Below are 24,722 nucleotides of genomic sequence, written 5' to 3'. Positions count from 1 at the left end.
TGTGCTTGTGCAAAGATTCAAGGAGATGCACATTAACTTCTGAAGACCTGCATGTGGCTCCGGAGCTGCAGGTTGGCCACCCCTGATTTATACCATCATAATAAATCCAATATGGTGGAGTGAGGTATCCTAACATGTTTACAGCATCCCAGCATCCAGTAAAAATCTACTCAGATGGGTTTTGGCATGACACCTGTCGGCGGTAGCACAGTTGATCCACTGCAAGCTCTCACTGCGTCCACACAGCAAGCTCCGCCAACTGTTTTTACTTTTTCAGAAATAACAAAAAATTTGCAGTCCTCCTTCCACAGAACAGGAGACACTTTCAAAGACCCTAAGGCTATCTTATATTATGTGGTATTACTGACAGAATTATCTTTGAGAAATGAAATTGTGAACTTTCTGCTTACTGCCAATATGTACCTGGACAGAATGACACCTTCTCTAACATATGCTTAACAGAGCTGTAGTTGCTATTTGATCGTAGATGGCATCTTCAAACAACACCTTTACATACAGCACGCTGTAGCCCAGGGGTAGAATATCCATTGGTGGTCTGGCTGGAAGAATCCACAGCATTGCAAATACAGAAACAGCCCATTCCCCTCTGTCATAGAAGAGCCATTCCTGTCCACCCTCTTCCTGTCAGGATACAATCTTCAGGTCTTTCAAATGTAAATAGACAGCCCTTTCAGAGCTGCCTGTAAGCTTTGTTCCCCTCAAGCAAAAATAAACCAGAATGTTTCAAGACTGCATCTCTCTCTCTACTTGTTTTTTGATTCAGAAATATTTCATGTATTTCCACGTCCACTCGCACCTCATGCCAAGAGTCATGCAGCAGCTGGTTAAGCTGGTCCACCAACTCATCTATCAGTTGAGTCCTGGCAAGATCCACTCTGCTGTGAATGGCCAGATCTCCACTGCAGAGGATGTCATATATCCTAGAGCACGCCTCGAGGACATCCATGTCTGAGTGTTTGCACACAATGTCTTTCACCTCTTTGAGCAAAGCATCCAAATGCTGCAAGTAATAACAAGCATCAGAATGACAGTTAAGTCATGTTTATGCCCTTTTATATTTCAGATTTAAGAAGTGCCTTATACTCCTTTTAATTTTGTACCATCAAATATTAAACAAATCCCAATTTGAAAATGAGAGGGGGATTACAGGACAACTTCACTTGCTGCTTTAGATCTTTGAGCCCTGTCTTATCATCACTATTTTACCATCTTCTTATAGCCTTAAAAGAATAATTTCAGCTCCCAGTATAGCAATATACCGGTGGTTTTACCTAATGACAATGGCAGAGGACAGGGAGGTGAAAGAGTGCTAAGAAGGATAGACACTTGACACTGAAAATTGCCAGCTGAATTAACTAAAGAGGAAGTATGTTTCAGATCTCCCACTATTCTGTTAGGAAGTCATTCACATGTGTGGGCCACTGGCAGTATAGTTTGTTACACAGACAGAACTAGATACAAGCACATTTCTGTCATACTGCTAATTCTTTGTCTCCCCCAACTAACTTCTTAGGCTAGAAGTGTTCAAGGATGTATTTATTCCCTTTGCTAAAATTAACCTCCTGTAACTATCCCTAACAGGGCAAATCTTCTCCAGTTTTCCAAATCCATCCATTTTGCTTTTCCAACCTCATCCATTTGTGACATGGCTCTTCCATGCACAGATACCATTAACCTCATTCTTCTCTTGCAGTTACTCCTGGCAACTGGAGGTAAGACAGTCTCCAGTGAGAATACTAGGAGCAAGCTGCTAGGAGATACCAACTTGGATACACATTGTAACACGCTCTCCTCTCCATCCAACAAAATGCCAAAACACAAGAGCCTAAAATTTATGCAGAAAATGAGGCCTCCTGCATGAAACCATAAATCATTATGCACTGGGGTGCTAAACCAACATAGACAGATGTACATAAACAAGTGTTAAAGCATTACTCTAATGGCCCCGGTACAAAATGTATAGTCTGAACAGGAACACTTCTCTCCAGCTGTATTTCTTCAGACCTATTAAGTCTTACTAAACCCCGCAACTGTTACCAAGTACCATAAAGCCCCATAAATTGTTTCACATATTTGGGATCTTCCATATATACACCAGGTACCCCGATTCCTATTCACCTTTTCCAGATGTCCAGTACTGTAAGCCTCTAAATCATAATACTGAGGGATTGGCAAGAGGTTTACCACTTTTTCGGCATCTGCTGAATACTGCAGAGGAAGAGACAGGATATGAGTGCAGTGTGGGAATGTTAATGACATTTTTAACATGTGCTCATGGAGCAGCTGCTCATTACCTTTGCCAAGAGCTGAGGAAGAACCACAATAAAGTGTTCAGTAATTTTGGTACAATCTTCCAATTGTATTTTCTTTTCTTTCACTGACAGGATCTACAGAGAAAGCATTTTTTTCAGTTATACAATACTCTCAGATTTGAGTGGGATTTTACACTTACCCCACAGTAGAAAGTATACTGTCATGTGAGGTTAACTAACACAAACCACTAGGCTGAGGTACAAATATTTTTTTCCCTTGGATTTACCCAGCTTTTGAAAAAAAAAAAACAACAACCTGGAATTAGATTTCAACAGACAAAGTGTTCTGTTTGGATGGGGACTACTGTATAACTCTATCGGCTAACAGATAAAAATGGCCTCTGTGTGTCATTAACATGTCTCCACTGAGCTGCGCTTCCACTAAAAGCTCATCTCAATCAATACCTATTGCTAATAAAATGTTTTGTTTGGAGGCCAAGGTTTGGCTTGTAAAAACAAACTGCTTTCTTTCCAAAGTACCTGCCATTAGTGCACATAGGAAGGACAGATTTGACTGCAACACAATAAAAAAAATTAGAACAAAATCCACCTACTTTCTTGGCTGCTCCTCTGCCCACAGGAGGGTGACCTTCAGCAGCTTCTCGAACAGTCACTAGGATTATTTCAATCAGTGCATTTTCCTGGGCCCCGCTCAGTGCTGTAAGCAAACCACAATCTCTTTTCAGTGTCACACCAAAGCAAACTGAAGATGCACCTGCAGCTAACAAAAAAAAAGCTTACTGCTTCCTCAAAACACCTCTGAAGTGATTTTAAAGGGGAAAGAAAAATTGAGTTAAATCCAACCTAAAGATGAGCTGAAACTATCTGCAACATTTTGCAAAGCAAAAAGCAGTAATTCCCTATGAAAGCCAGGTAAGTGCAGATAGGCAGTTGGTCAGAGGTGTTGGTTGTAGCTGTGTTGGCTTAAAGATATAGGCAGAAAAGGTTCTTTCGGTAAATCCATTATCTTTTATTAAACCAACTAAAATAGTTGGAAAAACTCTTCTTTCCAAGCTTTCTGATACAAACACCCTTCTTCGGGCAGGTAGTGGTATTTTCCAAAGAGCTTCAGAGACCAATACCTACTGAAAATCCCATGAAGTGCCAGTCTGAATCTTTAGGTACCTAGATCCCATTAAAAAAACTGGGCCTACACATTTTAAATCAACCTCACAGAATTTCCTCTAGTTCTACCATAATAAATACTATTTAAGACAAGTTAAGATAGTTTCACATATAAACAATCCCTCCAACAGCTGTGTTTCAGTGAACTGGTGCACTTAAATTCCTCAGATCCATCATGAAAACCAATCAACTCAATACCCCTGCCTTGAAATGTAAAGGAAAAAAATCAAGATTTCTAAATAGAAAAGAACTTTCATGTAGTATTTTATTCTTTTCACCTTACAGTAAAGTTGGTCTGTTTGATTCACCACAAGTCTGGAAAAGGGCCAACATGGTCCCTATTTTCAAAAAAGGGAGGAAGGAGGATCCAGGTAACTATAAGCCGGTTAGTCTCACCTCTCTCCTTGGGAAAACCTTTGAAAAAAGTATTAAGAAACATTTGTGGGAGTGCAGCGAGAAAAATAATGCTGAAGGGCAACCAGCATGGATTCACAGCAGGTAGATCCTGCCTGACTAACCTTGTTTCTTTTTACAACCAGGTCACAAAATGCTTAGATGCAGGAGTCAAGGTAGATGTCATTTACTTGGATTTTAAAAAGGCCACTGATATGGTGTCTCATCCCATTCTTATAAATAAACTAAGCGGCTGTGACATAGATAATTACACAGTCAGGTGGATAGCGAATCAGCTTATGGGACGTACCCGGAGAGTGGTGGTGGACAGGTCAGTATCAACCTGGAAAGATGTGGGCAGTGGGGTCCCCCAAGGTTCAGTCCTTGAACCAATGCTGTTCAATATCTTCATCAGTAACTTGGATAAGGGTGTGGAGAGCACTCTGTCCAAATTTGCAGACAACACCAAATTATGGGGCAAAGTAAACACACGGGTGGGCAGGGAGCAGATTCAGGTAGATTTGGACAGGTTGGAAAAGTGGGCAAAACAGAACAGGATGCAGTTTAACGAAGATAAGTGCAAAGTGCTCCACCTAGGGAGAAAGAATCACTGACACACATACAGATTGGGAGATGACCTTCTAGGTAGCACAGTGGCAAAAAGGGATCTCAGAGTCATAGTCAACTCCAAAATGAACGTAAGTCATCAATGTAACAAAGAGATAAGTAAAGCTAACCGCACTCTATCATGCATTAGCAGGTGCATCACAAACAGGTCTAAGGAGGTGACTGAGGCATTGGTAAGGCCACAGCTGGAGTACTACATCCAGTTTTGGGTGCCGCACTTCAAGAAGGATGTGGACAACCTTGAAATGGTCCAGAGGGCTACTCATATGTTTAGGGACCTGCAGGTAAGGCCCTATGAGGAGAGACTGAGGGACCTGGATCTCTTCAGCCCCCGCAAGAGAAGGCTAAGGGGTGATCTTACGACCATCTACAAATTCACTGGGGGGTGGGCAGGAAGAAATAGGAGATGTTCTGTTTACCAGGGCACCCCTTGGGGTAACTAGAACCAATAGCCACAAACTGAGCAGATTTAGGTTGGACATCAGGAAGAGCTTCTTCATAGTAAGGGTTACCAGAATCTGGAATGGGCTTCCAAGAGAAGTGGTGCTCTCCTCTACCCTCAAGGTCTTCAAGAGGAGACTGGACAAGCACCTGGCTGGGATGATCTGACCCCAGAACTCTTTCCTGCCCAGAGCAGGTGTCAGACTCGATCATCTACTGAGGTCCCTTCCGACCCTAAAAATCTGTGAAATCTATGAAGTCACAATTACAGTACACATATGGTGTAAATCAATGATATCTTTAAAGTCTTCAGAGTAAATCCATTTTGGAATTTCATGGGAATTTCACTGGCTTTATTTAAAGCAGATTTTGCAGTATTTCTCTATTAGGACAACTGGTTCAGTGTCACTGGGATTAAACTTCCCCAGAAGCTAATGGGTCAAAGTTTATGAAATGCCACTAACTTTAATCAAATTCTATCCTCTTCTACCAGGACTGGAAGTTGACTCATCTTCTTACCAAGACCACATCTGACTCCTCAGACCCCTCTTTGTGGCTCTTCTGCAGTCTAGAAACAGGACTGAAGCTTCTCTCACCTTCAGAGTAGAAAGCCATGGGATACCACAGTGCTCTCAGTGTTGCTCAACATGCAACCTAACTGTTGTTACATTGCACTGGGTCCACTAGAATCTTTTCTTAATCGGCCAAACTCCCAAGAAAGTGAGAGGAAAAAGAAGAAAAAACATCTTTCACTATCCACTTTCCAGAAGACACAAAGGAAGGACAAAGGAAAAATAAAAGATAAGGGGAAAAAGAGCCATAAACACTTGTGGCATAACAACCTGACAGCAGTTCACAAGGATTCGTAAGTGCATAAACAAACAAGGATTCTGAATCATGACAATCAAATCATTTGAAGTAATATTGGCAGGACACTGAGCTAAGTTGCCCTCCAAAGTTAAATAACCTTGTTTTAACTGAAGACGAAACAAGGTTCTTCCAGAAAACAACAGTTCTTTTGGCAACACAAAGCATTTTGCCCACCTACCTCCATCTTCTTCAGCATCTTGCAACAAAAGGCTTGTCATACACGCCCAATCCTTCAACAGACTGGCCGCCCAATCCCATAAGCTGTCTACAAGGTATGCAACATGTTTGTGTAGCTAGATTTAAAAAAAAACAAAACAACACAAGCATACAGAACCAAACACTGTGAAATCTGAATATAGTTGATCGTATAGTGCTCACTCCCTCTCCAGCTAGAAAGCTGTACCATTCATTCATATTATCTATATACATGCATATGCAATTCTTCAAGCATGTTAACTGCTGACCAGACCCAAATTAAATACTGATTCTTCAGTCTGATATATAAGGAATAGCAAGATGGGGAGGGGAGAGAGATGCTTTTAAGGACAGAAAGATATTTTAAGAAGTCTCCCTAAATCACCTTGCTTATTACTGTTAAATTACTGTTAACAATGCCTAAAATTCCCATTGCCATGTGGGGCTTTGATGTCAGATACACTTCAGGGCTACGTATTAGTTGCTTCGACTTCATTTAGTCCTATTGGACTCCTCCACCACGCATTTTTTTTTTCTTTTCCAGAAAGCCAGTTCAACATTAATACACATGGAAAATAAATGTCTTGGTATGACAGAACATAGCTGCACACCTTTGCTTCACTCAAACTCATCCTACAAAGTTGAGAAATCAAACGAAGCCTTTCAAAAGAAAGTCTTTGCTTTGGATACAGAACAATATCCAGCAACACCCTAGCACCAAGTCTCAGGCAGGTGCAGTGGACCCGAAAGGCTCCCACTGATCTTTTCATCTATGACTATCAACATCATCCTCACCTCACTCTCCAAGAAGAAAGCTATTAGAATTCTCAAGCGACTGGCACTGGGCTCAAATTTCCCTCTACTTTTGGGCAGACCTTCTTCTTCATCTCCCTGATTATTAAGCAACCTGTGAATAGAAAAAGGAAAAATATCAGTCCAGTTCTGCTATGTACCTTCTGCTTACTCTGCAGAACACAAGGATTCTGTCAACATTTCAGGAAGATTGAATTCTTTCAAGTTCTCTTCACCTATTCCACAAACATATCCTATCTTCCTGTCAGCTGGGAGGAAGGAGAGAGAGATTATTTTCAGTTAAAAAAGTTCTGCCATCTCCGTGGATGCAGGGACCACCACTGATCATGGCCTGCCAGTGCACTGGATACCAGACAAATTACACCTAGTAACAGCACATCATGAGATATACCTTGATCCTTTAAGGATGCCTGGTCTCCACAATCATTTAAAGGTTACCACAATGATAAATATGGTTCATGGGAAAATATTACTGCTCGATGATAATTTGTATTATGGATGGCTGCCGGATGGACCATCCATCCAATGAACAGACATGGATGGACAAACCAATGCTCTTAAAGAAAACCCAGGATTGTGCGTTTCCAACAGGTGTTTTATCCCAACTGACAACTACACTGGGAAAAGTACTCTCCTTGCATTGCCCAAGGTATAGCATGACAGTCCTTTGTGATTTCAATTTTCTCCTCCTCTCCCCACAGAAATCCAAGAGTGAGGTTGCTGCTCATGAAAGGTGACAATTTAAGTCCTGGCACTCATGGATGAGCAGAGCCTGCCACATCATGCCTCCAGAAAATTAACAGGCCACAGGACTGAAAATTGAGGTACTACAGAAAAAGATTTGCCAGTATAGTTATGTCAGTAAACCTTCCTAATGGGCACAGCTTAAGCCAGAAAAAAAAGAACAACATAATCCAGCCCAATAAGCAAAATAAACTAATACTGATGACCCTACCTCAGGGGTGGAAAAATACAACCTGCAGGCCAGATCCAACCCGCCAACAGATTCAATCTGGCCCATGAGTGGACAACTGCCAACTCACTAGATCTGGCCTGCAGATGTCTCCAGTGGCTCTGGTTGCCATGTGCTGCCAGGCAGGCAGGTGGGACCACTTCTGCCCAGCAGCATAAAGCATCATCTTTACACCCAGGTGGGCAGTGGCATCAGTTGTGGACACCAAAGGCAGTTTCAGGACCTTGGACACAGAACCTGCCACGGCATCTACAGCTGACTCATTGCCCTCCCAGCATGGTGGAAGCTACTGCCTGAGCCCCAACCCAAAAAAGAGGAGGCAGAGGGGGAAAGAAACAGAGAAGAAGAGACGAAAGCAACAGAGATGGATGTGGCTGACAGGCCCCTAAAACTCACTGAGTGGCCCTCTGACTGAAATAATTGCCCACCCCTGCCCTACCCCCTTCCCAAATAATGTTTTTGTTAGTAAACTGTACCTATTGTTCAGAAAAATGTACCTAGGGCTTTGACCAATATAGAAACATTACCCAAAAAAGGCAATGTAGGGCTAGGAGGATGAGATGAAAGACTTCACCTAAAAGGGTTGTTTTTGGCTCCACAAACCTTAGTTAGTTTAGCTGAGTGGGAATGGACAGAAAACAGGAGAGTGTACGCAAGTGTGTGAGAGAATAAGCAGTCGGTTTTTAATTTTGCCCCTCCACAGCCTTACCAAAAAATAAAACTTTATTCTTACAAAACAAAATAGAGCATTCTGTCCAGCCATAGATACAGAATGTGTACTAACTCCCTTTTTAGCTTGCCAGTCCGATTCATTTCATGCAACCGTTGTTATAAAAAGCCCATTTATAAGAGTTACTCCTGGGGGGCTTAAATCCTGTACTTCATTAACTTGACTGAAAATTGTGAGGGCTTTTTAATCTGCTGAAGCTCTCATTAATCCAGGGCTTAACAATGTATAAGGCAACTTCCAGAGGGAGAAGAGGAGGCCACCTTTGCGATTAATCACAAACAGCTATAAAAATCCAGCAGATGCGAGGTGATGAATTGGCTCATAAGCAGCAAAACATAAGGGAAACAATGTATAAGGAAAGGCTGTATGGTCCTCCAATTGAGTCAACACCTGTGGATTAGTCAGTTGTTTTATACTTTATTTATTCATTCAGCCTTATACTTTTCTTATGCTTGTTTAACAGACCTGGACTAGGCAGCAAAACAAATGGTTAGCCCCAGATTTCTGATTCAGCAGATGAATGCTAAAGAAAGCACATCTGGTACCCTCCTGACATCCATCACATCAATGGATAATGTCCCTCTTAAACCCACATTCACTGGGAACCAAAGCGATGGTGATAGAATATGCAAAAGTAGCCAAGCAACAATACCTTTTATAAAGGAATTCCCCAGCTGCTACTGCCAGTGGTCTGTGTGTCGTATAAACAAACTGGTATAAGGTTTCACAGTCTTCAGATGACAACACATCCTCACAGTTCCTATGCAAAGAGATAAAGCAAGTTATCATGCATGTTAGCTGGAAAGGATTTTATGTATCCTAACTGTGATCTATAACAGTGTTTCTCAACCCGTGGGTCACAACCCAAAAGTGGGCCACAAGAATATATGAAAGGATCACAGATAAACTTTAAAAATGGTTCATTCTTTAAAAATGGATTCTCTTTTAAAAGAGAAATATGTGGAAAACCCTGGCTTTTCCCCTGCAGGCTGGCAGAGTTCCAGCCTGCAAGGGGCTGCTAGGGGACCCCATCTGCCCCACACACCCGCTCCCTGCCAAACACCCTTGAGGGCTGGGGCTTGGGGGCAGGAGGCAGCAGGTCAGGAGTGAGGGGCACCGGGTCGGGACTGGCCATTAATGTTTACAAATGGGTCCTAGTTGAGCACCACTGATCTACAATATGTTTTGAAGAGGGCACATGCTGTGTTGACATTAAAGACATAAAAGCAACTATTTGGTTGGTTTTTTCTGTTCCAGTCTCCATCGTTTGCTCATACAAAAGTCTAGCTAGCACAACCCTTTGCTCTTGTAAGTGCCATCATATGTGCCTACTATCCCTCAGCATAAATATATCTTGCAAAACAAAGACAGACAGAATATTCCTTAAAAGTTATGGCTTATGTCTGAGACCCTGCAGGATGTTTACCCATACACTCCACAGATATATTTACTCTATGCTGCTGGACTAATATTTGCATCTATCCTATTTTAATTTTTTTAATTAATCACTGAGTAGCTAATAATGTATTTTTCCACCAATGATGTAGATATTTGACCATTACTCAGCTAAGTAATCACAATTCCTCCCCTTCCCTCCCTTACTTGGCAAAACATTTACTTAGTGCATAATTTCTGTTTGACCTATTCCTGTCAATATTTACTCAGAGAGAGACCACATTCTAAAAGGAGTCACCAAAACTGTTGCACTTCAGAGAGCAGAAGTCAGATTTTGGTTGCAGTCAAGGGCAATCAGCCTGTTGTAAATTGGCCTGTAATGATCAGGGTGCATCATTAACATTTTCACTCTAAAGGCCTGCATATTCTGCCAGTGATCATTAAAAACAAGTTGGCTGAATGCAACCTGGCAGAAAACACTTTCATTAAAACAACAGGAAACTTTTCAGCAAATGTGAGCAAGTGCTACTTAGGGAAACAAGCCATAATGATCACCTTTGTGAATCCTGAGACTTTGTTGGCTATCAGAAGAGAACAGCCCACACAAGAACAAGCAGAGAGGAGTTAGCCATGTTAGTCTGAAGTCAGGCAGAAGGCAGGGTAGATGTCTACCTTCATAGACTAACTTAGAGATGTGTACACACACACTATATATAGCATAAGCTTTCATAAGCAGAGGGCTTACTTCAGATGCTGTGAAAGGACTGCAGGAAGCAGAGCTCCTAAACAGAAAGCAGAGATTGCAATACAGAGGACAGGTACAGATAACCAACAACCCTAAGGACAGGTAAGTGGAACTTAAATAGGAAATTACAGAACAAGAAATCATCCACCGAGACTGGACTGTGTTAAGCATGCTCTAAACTGAGAATACAGATTCTTATCCTACTACTTACATTAGCACTTAAACCCAATATCCCTCAGTGGGTTATCTGCCTTGTTTCTCTCTCTCCTACCCACCCACCTTGCGTCTCTCAGAAGTGCCCTGTCCTTTTTCCTCCCCACTTCCCTGCCCTTTGTATTCTAATCACTGCTTTCTATTTAGCTGCTCTGCTTCCTAGAGTCCCTTAACAACATCTGATGGAGTAAGCCCTCTGCCTATGAAAGCATATACGCTTCTGATTTAGTTACTTTATAAAGGTGCAAACATACCCTCTTTCTAAGCATCATGGTGTTTCCAGACCACTCCTCTACTACCATTTTTTAAACCACAGCCAAATGTTTCTAGCTTAGTTTCAGAGTTGCTTATAGCAAATATTTAGATGGTTCTCTCTCCCCAAATTCTAGCAGTTAGTTCCAGGAAGTCCTGACAGCAAGATGCCTGTGTTTCTAATATTTAACTGCTAGGAATTCAGATTTGAGGCTGCTGGAGGTTTTGTATTTTGAATTTGTGACTTGTCAAGATGATAAAAAACCAAGACCGTACAGAGGGGAAACACAAAAGGGAATCAGTCCCTAAATACAGAGTTGGAACTGTGTTTTTAGACATTGTGGGAACACAAACACACACAACCCCACATGCTCACACTTTTGAAAGACTGGTGTCAAATTGAAAGGGCAAGTTCTCCACAGTGAAGCTCCTGGAGTCCAGATCATTGTGCGTGAATGTATGAAGTGAGAGGATGAAAGTTTTGATATCTGTGGCCATTTCTTGCTCTTTTACAACAACTTTCGTCAATACATTTCAAGGAGACAAAGGGGCAGGCATTACACTCACTCTGTAACTATAAAAAGTCCTTCCTTTCAAATCCCTGCCACAGGAAAGAATGTCCCATAACAGGTATGTAGGTACAACCGGCCTTTCTTTGGGGACAAGTTAAAAGACTTTACCTGGTGCAAAATCCTAGCCTGACTTAAGTCAATTTGAATGCTGCCATTATCTTTAAAGGAGTCAGGAATTTACCCCAGATATTTTTAGTCTATAATGCAGTTCTTCCCCTCCTAGGTGAGGTGTGAAAGAGAAGCTTTAGCAATAAAATGCTTTCTGGTGTCAAAGTGGTTTGGTGCATGAGAGAAAAAATAAGCCCCTTTCCCCAGTACAGGCTGGCAGCAGCTGATGACATTCCTTTCACTAATGGATTTTTTTGTTTTTTGAGAGAGAGAAAATATCTCTGCATCTGTTCTCTCTCTCTCTCCTTTCACATAGTGTTCAACAGTTGCCTTCTTTAAAGATGTCAAGTCTTACACTTGAAAATTATTTTACTAGCTCCAAGGCTCTACTTGCCTTTGGAAGAGGCAACACCTAACTACATTGACGAAGACTAATTTTGGAAACCTTCCAACAATAAACAGGTATCTTCCTTCTGTGTGTGTAAAGGGCCAATAATCGCACGCTGAAGGAATACTTTACATATTGCAATTCTACTGCTGCAAATGTACAGCCCCTAGAATGCCAAGTGACAGATAAAGGTTAAGCCAGTAGTGCCTGCCAGTATTTAGACGTCTAAAAATAAACAGGCATGGTCTTCCACATGCTAATGCCATGATAGATCATTTTTTCCATACTTCAGTGTGAACATACACTGGAGAAGACAGGGGTACTCCAGGGAATGAGCAGAGACTGTTCTGGATGCCTGCATTAGCTAGTGGATTAAACAAGATCATTTTTAATTTGCATTTCATGAGATGACCTTGGAAAGCAAAAAACCTGCTATAGTCTAAACACAAGAGATGCAGCATTGCATAGGGATTGTCTCCATCAGCTTTTGCTCACTTGCAGTTGCTTGTATTCCAGCCCAGTGCCACAGGAGAGGCACTGATGTCACCATTAACAAATTTATGCATATGACACTTAAATGGCAAGTAAAGAATGTGAAAATTGGGCCCACTGAACTGGGAAAAACTGAATAAGGAATTTTTACCATTTACTTCAAGGCTAGGGACAGAAATTACACATAAACAGTATAGGTGATCAGAAACCAATTCAAATCTGTAACACAACATAAGTTCAGTGCACATAAACCATTTTCAAAATAGCTGAAACTGGTTTAAAATAAACCCGGATGGATGTAGTGTTAAATTTAACTGATTTAGGTTAAATCAGTTTATTTTAACTTCTGTCCCAGATCCCCTCCAGATTCAAGTTAACTCCCAGTCCCCCCAGCATCCAAGGATGCTTTGCGCCTCCCACGCAAACCCCCCTTCACAGGGCAGGCAGGCTAGCCTTGGCCCAAGCTGCCTGCTCCAGCTGAGCACGGAGACCAGCTATAGCGACCTCTGGCTTCTGGCCTGAGCTACTGCAACCATGCAGATGCATTTCCAGAATCAAAAGTGAATGTCTGTTCACCTGCTTATCAGTTCAATCTATAAAGCTTAGACTAAACTGCGAAGATTGAATCAATTCAGCCTCAAGCTTTTTGACACAGACAAGTGCAGGGTACTGCACCTAGGGAGAAGGAACCAGCAACACACCTATAGGCTGGAGAAAACCCTTCTTGTCAAAAAAACAGCAGAAAAGGACCTTGGAGTCATTGCTGAATCCAGGATGAACATGAGCCGCCAATGCGAGGAAGCGGTCAGTAAGGCTAACCGCACCTCGTTGTGCATCTACAGATGCATCACAAGCAGGTCCGGGGAGGTGATCCTCCCCCTCTATGAGGCGTTGGACAGGCCACAGTTGGAGTACTGCATCCAGTTCTGGCCACCGCACTTCAAGAGGGATGTGGCTAGCATTGAGAGGGTACAGAGGAGGGCCACTCGCATGATGAAGGGGCAGTGGGTCAGGCCCTCCAAAGAGAGGCTAAAGGGCCTGAACCTATTTAGCCTCCACAAGAGAAGGCTGAGAGGGGAGCTGGCAGCCATTTACAAACTCACCAGGGGGGACCAGTGGGAATTGGGGGAGGCTCTTTTCCCCCAGGCATCACCCAGGGTTACTAGGAATAACAGCCACAAATTGTTAGCGAGAAGGTTCAGGCTCAGTGAAACATGGAAGCTAGTTATTGAAAGGCCCTACTGGGTCATGTAGTTGAGGTCCCTGTCAAGGTAGCATTATTTACTATGTTAAGCTTAATAGGTGTTATGCTGATATATTATTTGCTATGGCACATTTTGCCAATCCCATTTAAGCACTTAAGTAACAGTGCTTCTACCATGTCAGCTAGAAGTCATTTAACAGTGTTACAGAAAAAGAGGAAGGATAGTAATGTTTTTAAGCACAAAAGAAAAATATTGCTCTCTAATCCCTTGTTCCTTATCAAGTCTTATAAAGCTAAGGATGCTGTTTCCATATCTATAAGCTTAATTAACACACCTTGCCTATCTGAAAAAGCTGAGGTGAAATGTTTTTACCCTGGTAAAGCATTTTAAATAGAAAGTGCTATAAAGTGTGTTGTCTATTATAGACATACAAAAAACTAGAACTCTTGGTATCCTGTGTATTATAGATACATTCAAAAGCAATTTTAGCAATAATTCATGCCCTCCTTGTTGGTTACATTCTTCAGCTATTTGCAGACTGGTGTCCAGGCACATCCACACACCTTCGAATCTTTCCCCATGAATCGTCAACCACTACCTAGTTACCTTATAATACTTCCCCAGTTCTTTCTAGTAGCAAAACATCCAGATATGAATCCCACTGTCCAGATGCACCCACCCCGAAGTCATAGAGCTTTCTGCTAGGATTCCCAAATCTCTTTCAGAATTACTCTTTTCTCTATTACTTTCCTCCGCTGAGTATCTACCACTCACATTATTCCTTCCAATTCATTTTCTTCTTATTGCTACTCTCCTTAAGGTGCTTTGTATTACTGTTCTATCCTAATTAAGGCTGGCAATTTCATGCCACTTGTACTTCCAATGCCTGCAGGACGACAGCATTCACAGACCCAGCCAAGATCAGTGTCCCATCTCGCTTTGCACTCTAGAAAAAAAACCCTTTGACCCAAAGAACTTGATATTTAATAAGACACTGCAACAGATGGGTATAAACATCTGAAGAACTAGGGAGGACATGGAAAAAATAATGTGCGATTTACACCGGACAGGTTTATGCACTGCTGGAAGGGTCTGAGTCAGCACCAGACTTTTTCTTTTTCTAGTCTAATAATCTGGCACATTGAGAAAGTTTGCTATGTGCTGCCTACTTAGTAGATACCAGCTGACAGCTTCTGATAGGCACCCCCTATAGAGACATGGTTAGAGAAAAGATTTAAGAAGTGCTAATGTAGTGGTTTACTGGACCAGTAGGAGGCAAATTTACAATATTTACTCAAATCCAAGATGACGCTGAATTAAAGTGACCCTCCAATAATTAGACTTTATACATGGAAGTTACGAATTTGTTAAAACTTTCCATGCAGAGAATCTAATTATTGGAGGGTCATCTTAAATTCTCTCTCTCTGCTGCTGCAGCAGGGAAAGCAGTGGCAGGAGGGCAGGTGGTAAGGGAGGGTGAAGGCAAGCAGGTTGAACCCTGTCCTTTGCCCCCCTTACACACACACACACACACACACACTGACTCCTGCCACCCGTCCCCCTTACCACTTGCCCCCACCTACTGCCTGTCACCTCAATGCCTCTGCCCCCCCCACCTAACTTCCCCCCCAACACACCTTGGGATTTCTGCCCAGTTCCCCCTCTCTGCTGCTTACCCTTACTCTGCTCCAACAGGCTCTGACTCCACTCCAGCCTAGGGCAAAAAGCATAGCCTCAGCCCTGCCAGGTAGAGAAGGAGCCAGATTTAGAGCTGGAGCAGCTGCAGGTCCCCCACCACATTATTAAATGTGGGGGGAACCTCATCTTGGGAGTCAAGTAAATGCAGTATTGACTTCCTACTGCAAGGCAGGGCACACAGCTATAACTGAGAGTTAAAACAGTTTTTAAAATATATAGAGTACAGCTAACATGAGGCAACAGTCACTGAAACAATCCTCAACAAGAATACTGATGAGAGGTCTTGTTCCACTCAAAAATGATAATACAGCAGCAAATAAATGTACTTAACCTCTCAAATGAAAAATGGATGGCTAAATGAATTGGGCGGAGGGGAACGCTATTTTGCCCAATGCATTCATTTACCCAGTCAGAAACTTATTACCAGATGAAAAGTAAAAGCCACATCTCACAAACCAGCTGAAGTTATGCTCTAAAAATGGCAGCCTGGTGACAGATGTTAGCAGACTTGGCAATTACATTAAATTTGCTGAGCTTATGAGAAAAAGCAGTTCCTTTAACTTGCACAAATGACAGCTTAAACTGGAATACAAAAAAGCTTCTTGCACCTCACCAGAACACATATTCCACAACGAGAACCTAGATGACAATTCTGCTACCAATAAAACTAGACGAAAATCCAGCACACAAATGAGATGGCCTGACATGACTAAAAGGGATAAAAATTTAGTTTTGCCAAGTAAGCAAAACAAATATGATCAAGGCTGTTAGACAAAGGTTATTTCTACATAAGCAGCATTTTGTTGTTACTGATTCTGAGCAAATCCATGAATGCCAGCATCATCTTGCACAACTTTAGTGTTGCTTAATGTATTAGGTAGGCCTAATACAGACATGCTTTGAGTGCTTTTCCCAGTACATCATCCAATTAAATGCTTCTCTGCTCCTAAAATGTCAGCACTTAGTTACTTCTAAACACTTAGGTATTCCAGCAAAAACTTACCCCCTATGAAAAAGCATCTTGATACAGGATCTTGGTAAAAAAATCTTATTAGAGTCCCTAATTTTCACCAGTGATGTTTAGACTGGTCAGTGCTTATTTTATGAGAAAAGGAATGATTCTTGGTTGGATCTGTGTGTTATTTGTTTAAGTCCCCAACTCCCTTCTTCATCTTCCCAATAATTAAACCAAATCTGTAGGGCTCAAAGTGACTAGGGAGGCTGGCTCTGCAACAGATGGAGCAGAAACAAAGACAACAAGCATGTGGCTGCTGGACTTCTGCCATAGCGTAATCAAAAAAAAAACCCATGTACTCAGTTTATTTATGAGGAAACGTGTTTTATGATGGACAAGTGTTGTTCAGAAAACTTTTCAGGAGGCACTGCTCAATCCTGGAAACCTATTCGTAAATGTTGTTTGGACAGGTTTTTGTCCTGTTTTTCCAGGAAAAGAAGAACCGATGAACATTTTAACTATAGTTTGTTTTCATGAAGTTTAGTGAAAACATGATCCTGACAATGAAGCCAGAGAAGCTAAACAGCTGCAGTGCCAATATAGCGCTTGTTCTTTATCTCAAACAACAAGAGCAACCTTAACTGGTTTAAAGCATCATTGTCTTTTAACAATGGTGTGCTGCTCCTCCTAGCACAGGGACATGTCATGTACAGAGACATAGCATTGTACTTTGTTTCACTTTCTTTGCAACTTGGAGGTTCAAATGTCATACAAAATGCATGTTGTGTTTCTATAAGCAGCAGTAACCTATCTAGTATTAGTGTCACTCCAACATTGGTACCACCTTTAAAAGAGCAAGCTATACCAAGAATGAGTATACACAATGGACCCACTTCTCATATATAGAGGCTGGGGCAGGCCTAAAGAAATGGCACTTAAGTCAGTGGAGTGTCAAGGGAGTCAGTTTTAGTCAGCTGCTCCAATTATAAAGCCTCACTTCAGTTCACAAGAGTACTCTGGTAGTGTTACATAAAACACAGGACCAGACATTAGAAGATTACTATCTATATTACATAGATTTCACTTGCATACAGACAATCCTTGACTTAAGACGTTTCAAGTTACAATGTTTTGCACTTACAACGTTTATAAATTGACACTGTTTCAACTTTCTGACATCAGTTTCAACTTTACAACACTTGATCTGAACAAGTTCACTGCATCACCCATCTCCCCGGAGAATAATCTGTCCCAACTTCCTGGGACACTTTCTTTAAGAAAGCAGCCAAGACTCCTGAGAAGACTCCAGCCAAGAACCCTTCAAAATGTCCAGCAAAGTCTCCTCAAGGAAGTCCTTCCAAATCAATATGATTGATATTTACAATATAAATACATTAATGAATTACTCAACTATAATTGAGTACAAAATTCTGGGTTATTTTTGGTGAAAATAGGGTATCGGGCCTTGGTTTAGGAACCAATCCCCCATTTATAATACTGTTTCCTATGGGAAAATCGGTTCCAAGTTACAACGTTGAGACTTAAGACATGATTTTCAGGAACCAATTGAGTCGTAAGTCTGAGGATTGTCTGTACTCTCACACAATACAGACTGCCATTGAGGTAGCGCTGCCTACCTAAAATTCAGTAGAAATTCACTATGCACCTTCTGCTGTTTTAACACTCTTAAAAAGTCACTGCTACATGAATGGAGAGGGTGAGGCACTGACAGTGAAATTGGTTTTCAGTTGGCCCAGTCATTAATTCAGGCAAGTCATTCTCAACACAAGTCTCAGTTTCACAAAGCTGGTTCAATAAAAGAAATATTTACCATGCTATCAAGTCCTACATCCTTCCTCCAGCAGTGATTAATACCTTTTAGGTCAGGAAAAACCTATTATGCCCCTGGACAACTTTGCAGGGTTGTACATGGAGGGAAGCCACACCTTCCCAAAAAAGTGCAGGAGGCATCAGGTTATACTCTGAAGCACAAGCAGTTAAGATTCCTGTGTGATCTTAAAATCCGACCCATACCTACAGTGGGATGTAGAGACTTTAAATAATTAAAAATCAAAAAAGGAATAAAGCAAGTTTACTGTTCCTAAGTTTTTTTAAATTACCATATCTAAAACATGGTATTGTAGAATGTATTGTAAGGAATCAGACTTCTGTAGTACCATGCTAACTTTGGCTCTCAGTCCATACCACCACACCTAAAGCTTGCAGCTACCTCTTATAACTAAAACTGGTCATGAATTTTCCAATGAAACAGTTTTTCACTGAAAAGTACTATTTCATCAAAACCAAAGTGTTTCACATGAACATCTCTGTTTCAAAACACATTCACAAAAACAAAAGCAGATATCTGTCAGAAACTTGCCTATTTTCCCCACCACCTCATCTAATAGACTGGTTCCCTGTACTACATCAGAGAACCTAGAAGTCCTAAGAGGCTCAGTCAAAAATGGGGCTTTTGGAAATCCCTAGGTCCCCTCTTCACAACACGGGGTATTTATACATATACCTTTTCACACTGCGACATGCCAGAGATCCAACACATTGCAGCAGATTCAATCGAGTCTGCTCCACACGCGAGCTGATGCACGCTGTGCTGTGTTGTATGCAGTTGTATAAGCGGCAAAATGCACATCAGTGTACAGAAAATGGCAGCAGTGTGCTTTGTAACTAAAAAATCTTCAATGTGCATTAGTTCAAAATTGTGCCACCGCCATTTTCTCAGTGCCGACGCATTTCGCCATTTATACAAATGTATAAAGCTTTTAAAAATGCCTGGCACTGCAGTACAAGCATATGTACAAATGCCCAAGGAGCCCGGAAACCCTAAAAGATCTTAGACTTAGAATTTCTTGGTTCCACACTCTGTGGAAAGGGAGTCCCTGATGCCAGGAGCAGCCTGGAGAGTCCCTCTGGCTCCTGAGCAGCTGGATACCTCATTTTGGAAAAGTCAAACGTGAAACAACTGATTTTCCAAAATCACAGTGTGTCAGTTCTTGTTTTATTGGGACATTTCAAAATTTATATTTTTGAAATATTGAAATTTCCCACAACAAAAGGAAATCCCAAGGCTTGAACAGTTCCAACTGTTAACCCTCTCTTGCTATAGGGGTAATGGCTTCTGAGCATGTTCTAAGTCTAAGATGGAGTCCCCACGGTAGATTTGAACCCTGTTCCCATTACAACAATACAGTACATTTTTTAAAAAAGAAATTATTTACTGTGACATAAGCATCAAGAGTTTCATGGCTTGAACTGCTACTTCGTGGTCCTTGTCCAGAGTCATGGACACAATTCGATCCTAATGGGTGTAAAATGACAATAAAAAGATGTAACACTTTCTGTTCTGGATATATGTTTATTTTTGCTACAGACAACACATCTAACCCTAGTAGCCAAGAGACTTATTTCAATAGCTATTTCCTAGGAGACATAAAGCAACTTGATTACTAACAAGTTGTTCTCCAACACCTGAAAAGCAACTGCAATATGTTACTAAATTAATCATGGATTAACAGTAATTGCATAAATTCTACAAGAAAGCAATTGCAGTTTTCAAATTAAGAATGACCATTGGCAAGATATTACTAATTGTACTTCAGTATGTTAAAGCAGGGTAAAGTCCAAAGTACCACTGTTACACAGAACAAATTTCTGTTATCAAAAGAAGCTGGAACCCTGTTGAAAGAGCACGTCTTGGATCACATGGCTTCTAGTCTATCGAATATCCCCAGCCATATTCTCACTTCATGAATTTGCCTTCTTGTAGCTGGCCATGCAGGAAATGTAGCCCCTCATGGGGATAGAAGAGCAAGCAACTAGCCAGCCCTCTCAGAGGATCTCTACCTCAGAGTTTGTGGGGAACACTAACATTTTGCACTGGCCACAGCATAAGGCTGCAACACTAAGGCCCCACTGAGCCTTTACAAGACTCCTTCCCAGACCTGCACATTTAAGATAAATTGCTATTCACATACCTACACTTCTAAAGTTTGAGGGTTTTTTAAATGAAAATTCAAGTGCTGCCATTTTTTTCTTTTAAGGAGAATTCCCCGAGTCAAAACAGAACAGCATCTTGAACACAGGACGTCTAGAGGATGTACTAGGAAAAGAACATCAGTCCATGGCTCGTTGAAAGTCCTTTATTTAGCGTGGTAGGTGGAAACTACAGAAACTGCTATTCACTTATTTCACCTTTTGTCTTCCACCTGCCCACCCTTTAGGTGCCCACACAAAAGGGGAAGCTCTACAAACCCACCATGCCCTGAAAAATTCTCAAGAGCCATGCAGAGATGGAGCAAAATAATGTGAAGATCATTTTAGAAGCCAGAATTACTATTTACAGATTGACTGCTTTGAAAGGGTGCCCTTTGAATATTGGAGGAGTCTAAAACAGCACGTTTGCATACAACTTGTTATACTACTACATTCATACAGCATCTTTCAAACAGAGGGATCTCCAAGCACCCTACAAATTGGAATCACATTATCAGTCTCTGAAATCCAGGCCCCTCTAAAATAACACCCCTCAGCTGTTAGGCAGTGTGTAACAATGCTACAAAGATGAAGTCTGGAAATAAACAGGACTGCTGTAATACTGTTTACAACATAAGCAGAAATTAGAAGGGCAGAATTTTACTTACCAGAGTTAAAACTGAGCCACCAGCATTAATACCCAGCTGCTTTCAAGAAGGCCCAAGAGATTTTTTGGAACCCTAAACAGCCAAGGCTTGTCTTTTACACCTCAGCTGAAAAAGAGCATTGTTGGCAGAACAGCTTGTACTACTCCACCATGCGGTAGTACTGGGTCAGTGCTAACACAGAGGGAAAAGTAATGACTACTGAGCCATCAAGATCCCTTCTTGCGACATCCTGGGTCTTCCTACCCAAGTACTGACAAGGCCTCACCCTATTGGGATAATAATAGCTGATGAAATCATAACCCAAGGCAATCTTAAAATGTAGAGTGCTTGAATAAACCTGTATGTGGCAACATGATCAGTGCAGGCTATTAGAATCATACTGGTCTCTACTAAGGTCACCCAACAGGCTATCAAAGACTAATTGCTTACAATCTAGTATTTGACTTGTTCAGACTGGAGACCCTTCTGCAAGGTTCAGAGTCATGCTGAATCTGCAGTCATGCATTTGAATAGCAGTGGTAACTGACAGCAGTGGTAACACAGGACTACTCAGCTGAATAGAGGAAAAGAATCACTTTCCCTTGCCCTGCTGGCAACACTCCTACCAATGCAGCCTAGTGTGCCTTTAGCCTTCTTGGCAACAAGGGCACGTTGTTGGCTCATATTCAGCTTATTGTCCACTGTAACCCCAAAGTCATTTTCTGTAGAGCTGCTGCCCAGCCAGTCAGCCCCCAGCTGGTACTGGTGCACGGGATTGTTCTGTTCTAAGTGAAACACAAAGTCCTGCACTTAGGATGAAACAATCCTGTGCACCAGTACAGGCTGGGGGCTGACTGGCTGAGCAGCAGCTCTGCAGAAAAGGACCTGGGGGTTACAGTGGACAATAAGCTGAATATGAGCCACCAGTGTGCCCTTGCTGCCAAGAAGGCTAAAACCACACTAGGCTACATCGGTAGAACAGTTACCAGCAGAGCAAGGGAAGTGATTATTCCCCTCTGTGCAGCACTTATGAGGCCACATCTGGAGTACTGTGTTCAGTTTCCAGCCCCCTATGACAGAAAGAATGTGGACAAATTGGAGAATCCAGCAAAGGGCAACGAAAATGGTGAGGGGGCTGGGGGCCATGACTTATGAGGACAGGCTGAGGGAACTGGTCTTATTTAGTCTGCATAAGAGAAGACTGAGGTGATTTAATAAAAGCCTTCAACTACCTGAAGGGGGGTTCAAAAGAGGATGGAGCTAGACTGTTCTCAGTGGTGGCAGATGACAAAATAATGAGCAACAGGTCTCAAGTTGCAGGAAGGGAAGTTTAGATTCAATATTATGAAAAAACTCTCACTAGGTTAGTAAAACACTGGAACAGTTTTCCCAAAGAGGTTGTTGAATCTCTATCCTTGAAGGTTTTTAAGACCCAGCTAGACAAAGCCTTGGCTGGGATGATCTAGTTGGGGATGTTCCTGTCTTGACTAGGCGGCCACCTGAAGTCCCTTCCAACCCTAATTTTCTAGGATTCTATGAACTAAGGTCTAACATATAAATCCATTTCTGAGGTGGGAAAAGGGAACAGGGAGTCCTTGGGATGTCCAACGTTGACATCTTTGTGGCCAAGAGAATGAACATAGTTGTACACAGGATCTGTCAATACCATGTTAAACATTAGACAGAGCAAAAGGGACATGTTTTCATAAATGAAGAGAAGCATGTCATCAAATTACCCACTAAAAGAGCCAAGCATGCCATCTCCACAACATGCTTAGCCCATGCAGGCCAACACAGTGAGGAGCCCAGTTTGCTCAAAATATCAAATGCCATGTGCCTGGTCAAAACAAATATAAGAAACAGAAAATGTTAATCCACTTACCTTGAATCTGCTAGTAAAGAGATCCATTTTGGAAACAAGCTCTTTTCTTCTATAAATTCCCTGAAGTCCCAGAAGACACTTCAATCGCACTTCAGCTTGCTACAAAACAAAGAGGAATCTGCTAACAGTAACAAACCTTTGTTGCTGATGTGATTTACTTGTGACTACCATGTACACTATTGGCCTAAAAGCCCTATGAGTGTCTACAACAGGCTGATTAAGTACTTTATATTTCCTTACCAGATACATATCAACGTATAACTAACAAGATATAATGGGCCAGCAAGCTAAACACTGATCTCAAAGCTTGTGTTAAACAACCTTACATTCAAACTCTCACAGAACTTATAATCAATTGCCCCGACCAAGTGAAAGGTATCCCAGAACTATGAGTCACAAACGAAGGTTTTAAGGAGGTAAGGTCTCCTCTTGGCTTATGTCCTTTTTTTCTTGCAATGCCTTCATCAGATATAAATTAAACTACCGTAGGAACTTCAAGAGACGACTAAAACTCAAGGGACAACACTCAGGAGTAATGTTCAGAGTAATAGGTGTAAGTTACACAATGCCAGCTCTAAATCAGCCTAAATCATCTCAGAGGGTCAATGATGCTCTTGCATAAACTTTCACCAAGTCTCCCCATGACTACTTTACACTAGGGAAATCTCTTCATAATAGAGTTCTCAGTGTAGGCAAGGTCTGTCATGTTTATCACATCAACCAGTAGCAGTCAGTCCCATCATTCCCTTCCCTTCCTAGGGTCAACCATATTAACCACACCACCTAAAATGACTGCAAACCCAACAGCCTATACCCACAGAGTGCCAAGTCAACCACAGAGAGCAGCAGTACCAGCAAACTCTTAAGGGACACGAGCACTCTTTAACACAAGCACAACACCACTGATTATAGCATCTATTAATGGCAGGAGCGTACTAACGAGGAAAAGATGGGAACAGATCAAACCAATGTTAAAACAAGTAAGGGCAGACATAATCTACCTACAAGAATGTGGGATACCAGAGGAAAGGGATTATAAGCACTTGGAGAAGAGGTGGAGATGGGGACTATCCTGGTGATCAGGGACAAATGAAAACAAAAACGGCTGGAGTGGCAGTAATATTCAAGAATCCAGAGAAGAAAGCAAAGTAGGTGGAAGATATCACCACTGGCAGATTGCAGCAAATGATACTATCAGCTGGGGGAGCGGAATTAGAAGTTTTCAACACATATGCACCACCAGAGCAGGAGGGGGCCAAGGGCTCTGCTTAGAAAGCTAGCAGTTTACATGCTCAAGGGAGACTAAAGATAACAGTGGGGGGCTTCAATTGCATAATAGAAGTGAGTGACAGAACAAGGCAGGGAGGAGATGGAACTTTAGACAGCTCATCCACATTGTTAGCAAATAACATTTAAAAGAAAAAGAATCACTAAGATGTGTGGGCAGGGGAGAAAGTTTTCATTAGCACTGACCCCAGTGACCAGAAACAATCAAGAACTGACTTTGTATTTCTATCAAAAAAAAGAAAGATTAGGAAGAAAAAAAAAACATAACTGTAACTAGGAGTGCACAAACAGAGATTTTTAGGACCAATACCGATGGCCAATTTTTAACAAGCCATATCGGCCGATAACGATCCGATTGTTGATATGCAGCCCGGCAGCTTGGAGAGCAGTGTC

General features: G+C 41.8%; 1 protein-coding gene across 4 annotated transcripts in view; it reads right to left on the bottom strand.

The window, feature by feature from the left end:
• LOC109302575 (cohesin subunit SA-2-like) overlaps window positions 1–24,722 on the bottom strand; it is a 97,761-nt gene that overhangs the window by 31,878 nt on the left and 41,161 nt on the right. For 3 of the 4 annotated variants that reach the window (XM_019524168.1, XM_019524165.1, XM_019524166.1), the window contains exons 11-19: window positions 23,043–23,141; window positions 19,760–19,839; window positions 9,153–9,260; window positions 6,780–6,891; window positions 5,968–6,082; window positions 2,888–2,991; window positions 2,316–2,408; window positions 2,140–2,229; window positions 818–1,021 (exon numbers count right to left, since the gene is read on the bottom strand). In XM_019524168.1, the coding sequence (XP_019379713.1) occupies window positions 818–1,021; window positions 2,140–2,229; window positions 2,316–2,408; window positions 2,888–2,991; window positions 5,968–6,082; window positions 6,780–6,891; window positions 9,153–9,260; window positions 19,760–19,839; window positions 23,043–23,141 (1,005 nt within the window). The remainder of the gene's footprint in view (window positions 1–817; window positions 1,022–2,139; window positions 2,230–2,315; window positions 2,409–2,887; window positions 2,992–5,967; window positions 6,083–6,779; window positions 6,892–9,152; window positions 9,261–19,759; window positions 19,840–23,042; window positions 23,142–24,722) is intronic. The other variant, XM_019524167.1, reaches the window with a different exon arrangement.

The sequence above is a fragment of the Gavialis gangeticus genome, unplaced genomic scaffold, assembly GCF_001723915.1.
Source record: "Gavialis gangeticus isolate Ggan-Ray unplaced genomic scaffold, GavGan_comp1, whole genome shotgun sequence".
NCBI classification, from domain to species: domain Eukaryota; kingdom Metazoa; phylum Chordata; order Crocodylia; family Gavialidae; genus Gavialis; species Gavialis gangeticus.
The sequence above is the reverse complement of the archived record's forward strand: the minus strand, read 5'-3'. Positions and strand labels throughout refer to the sequence as shown.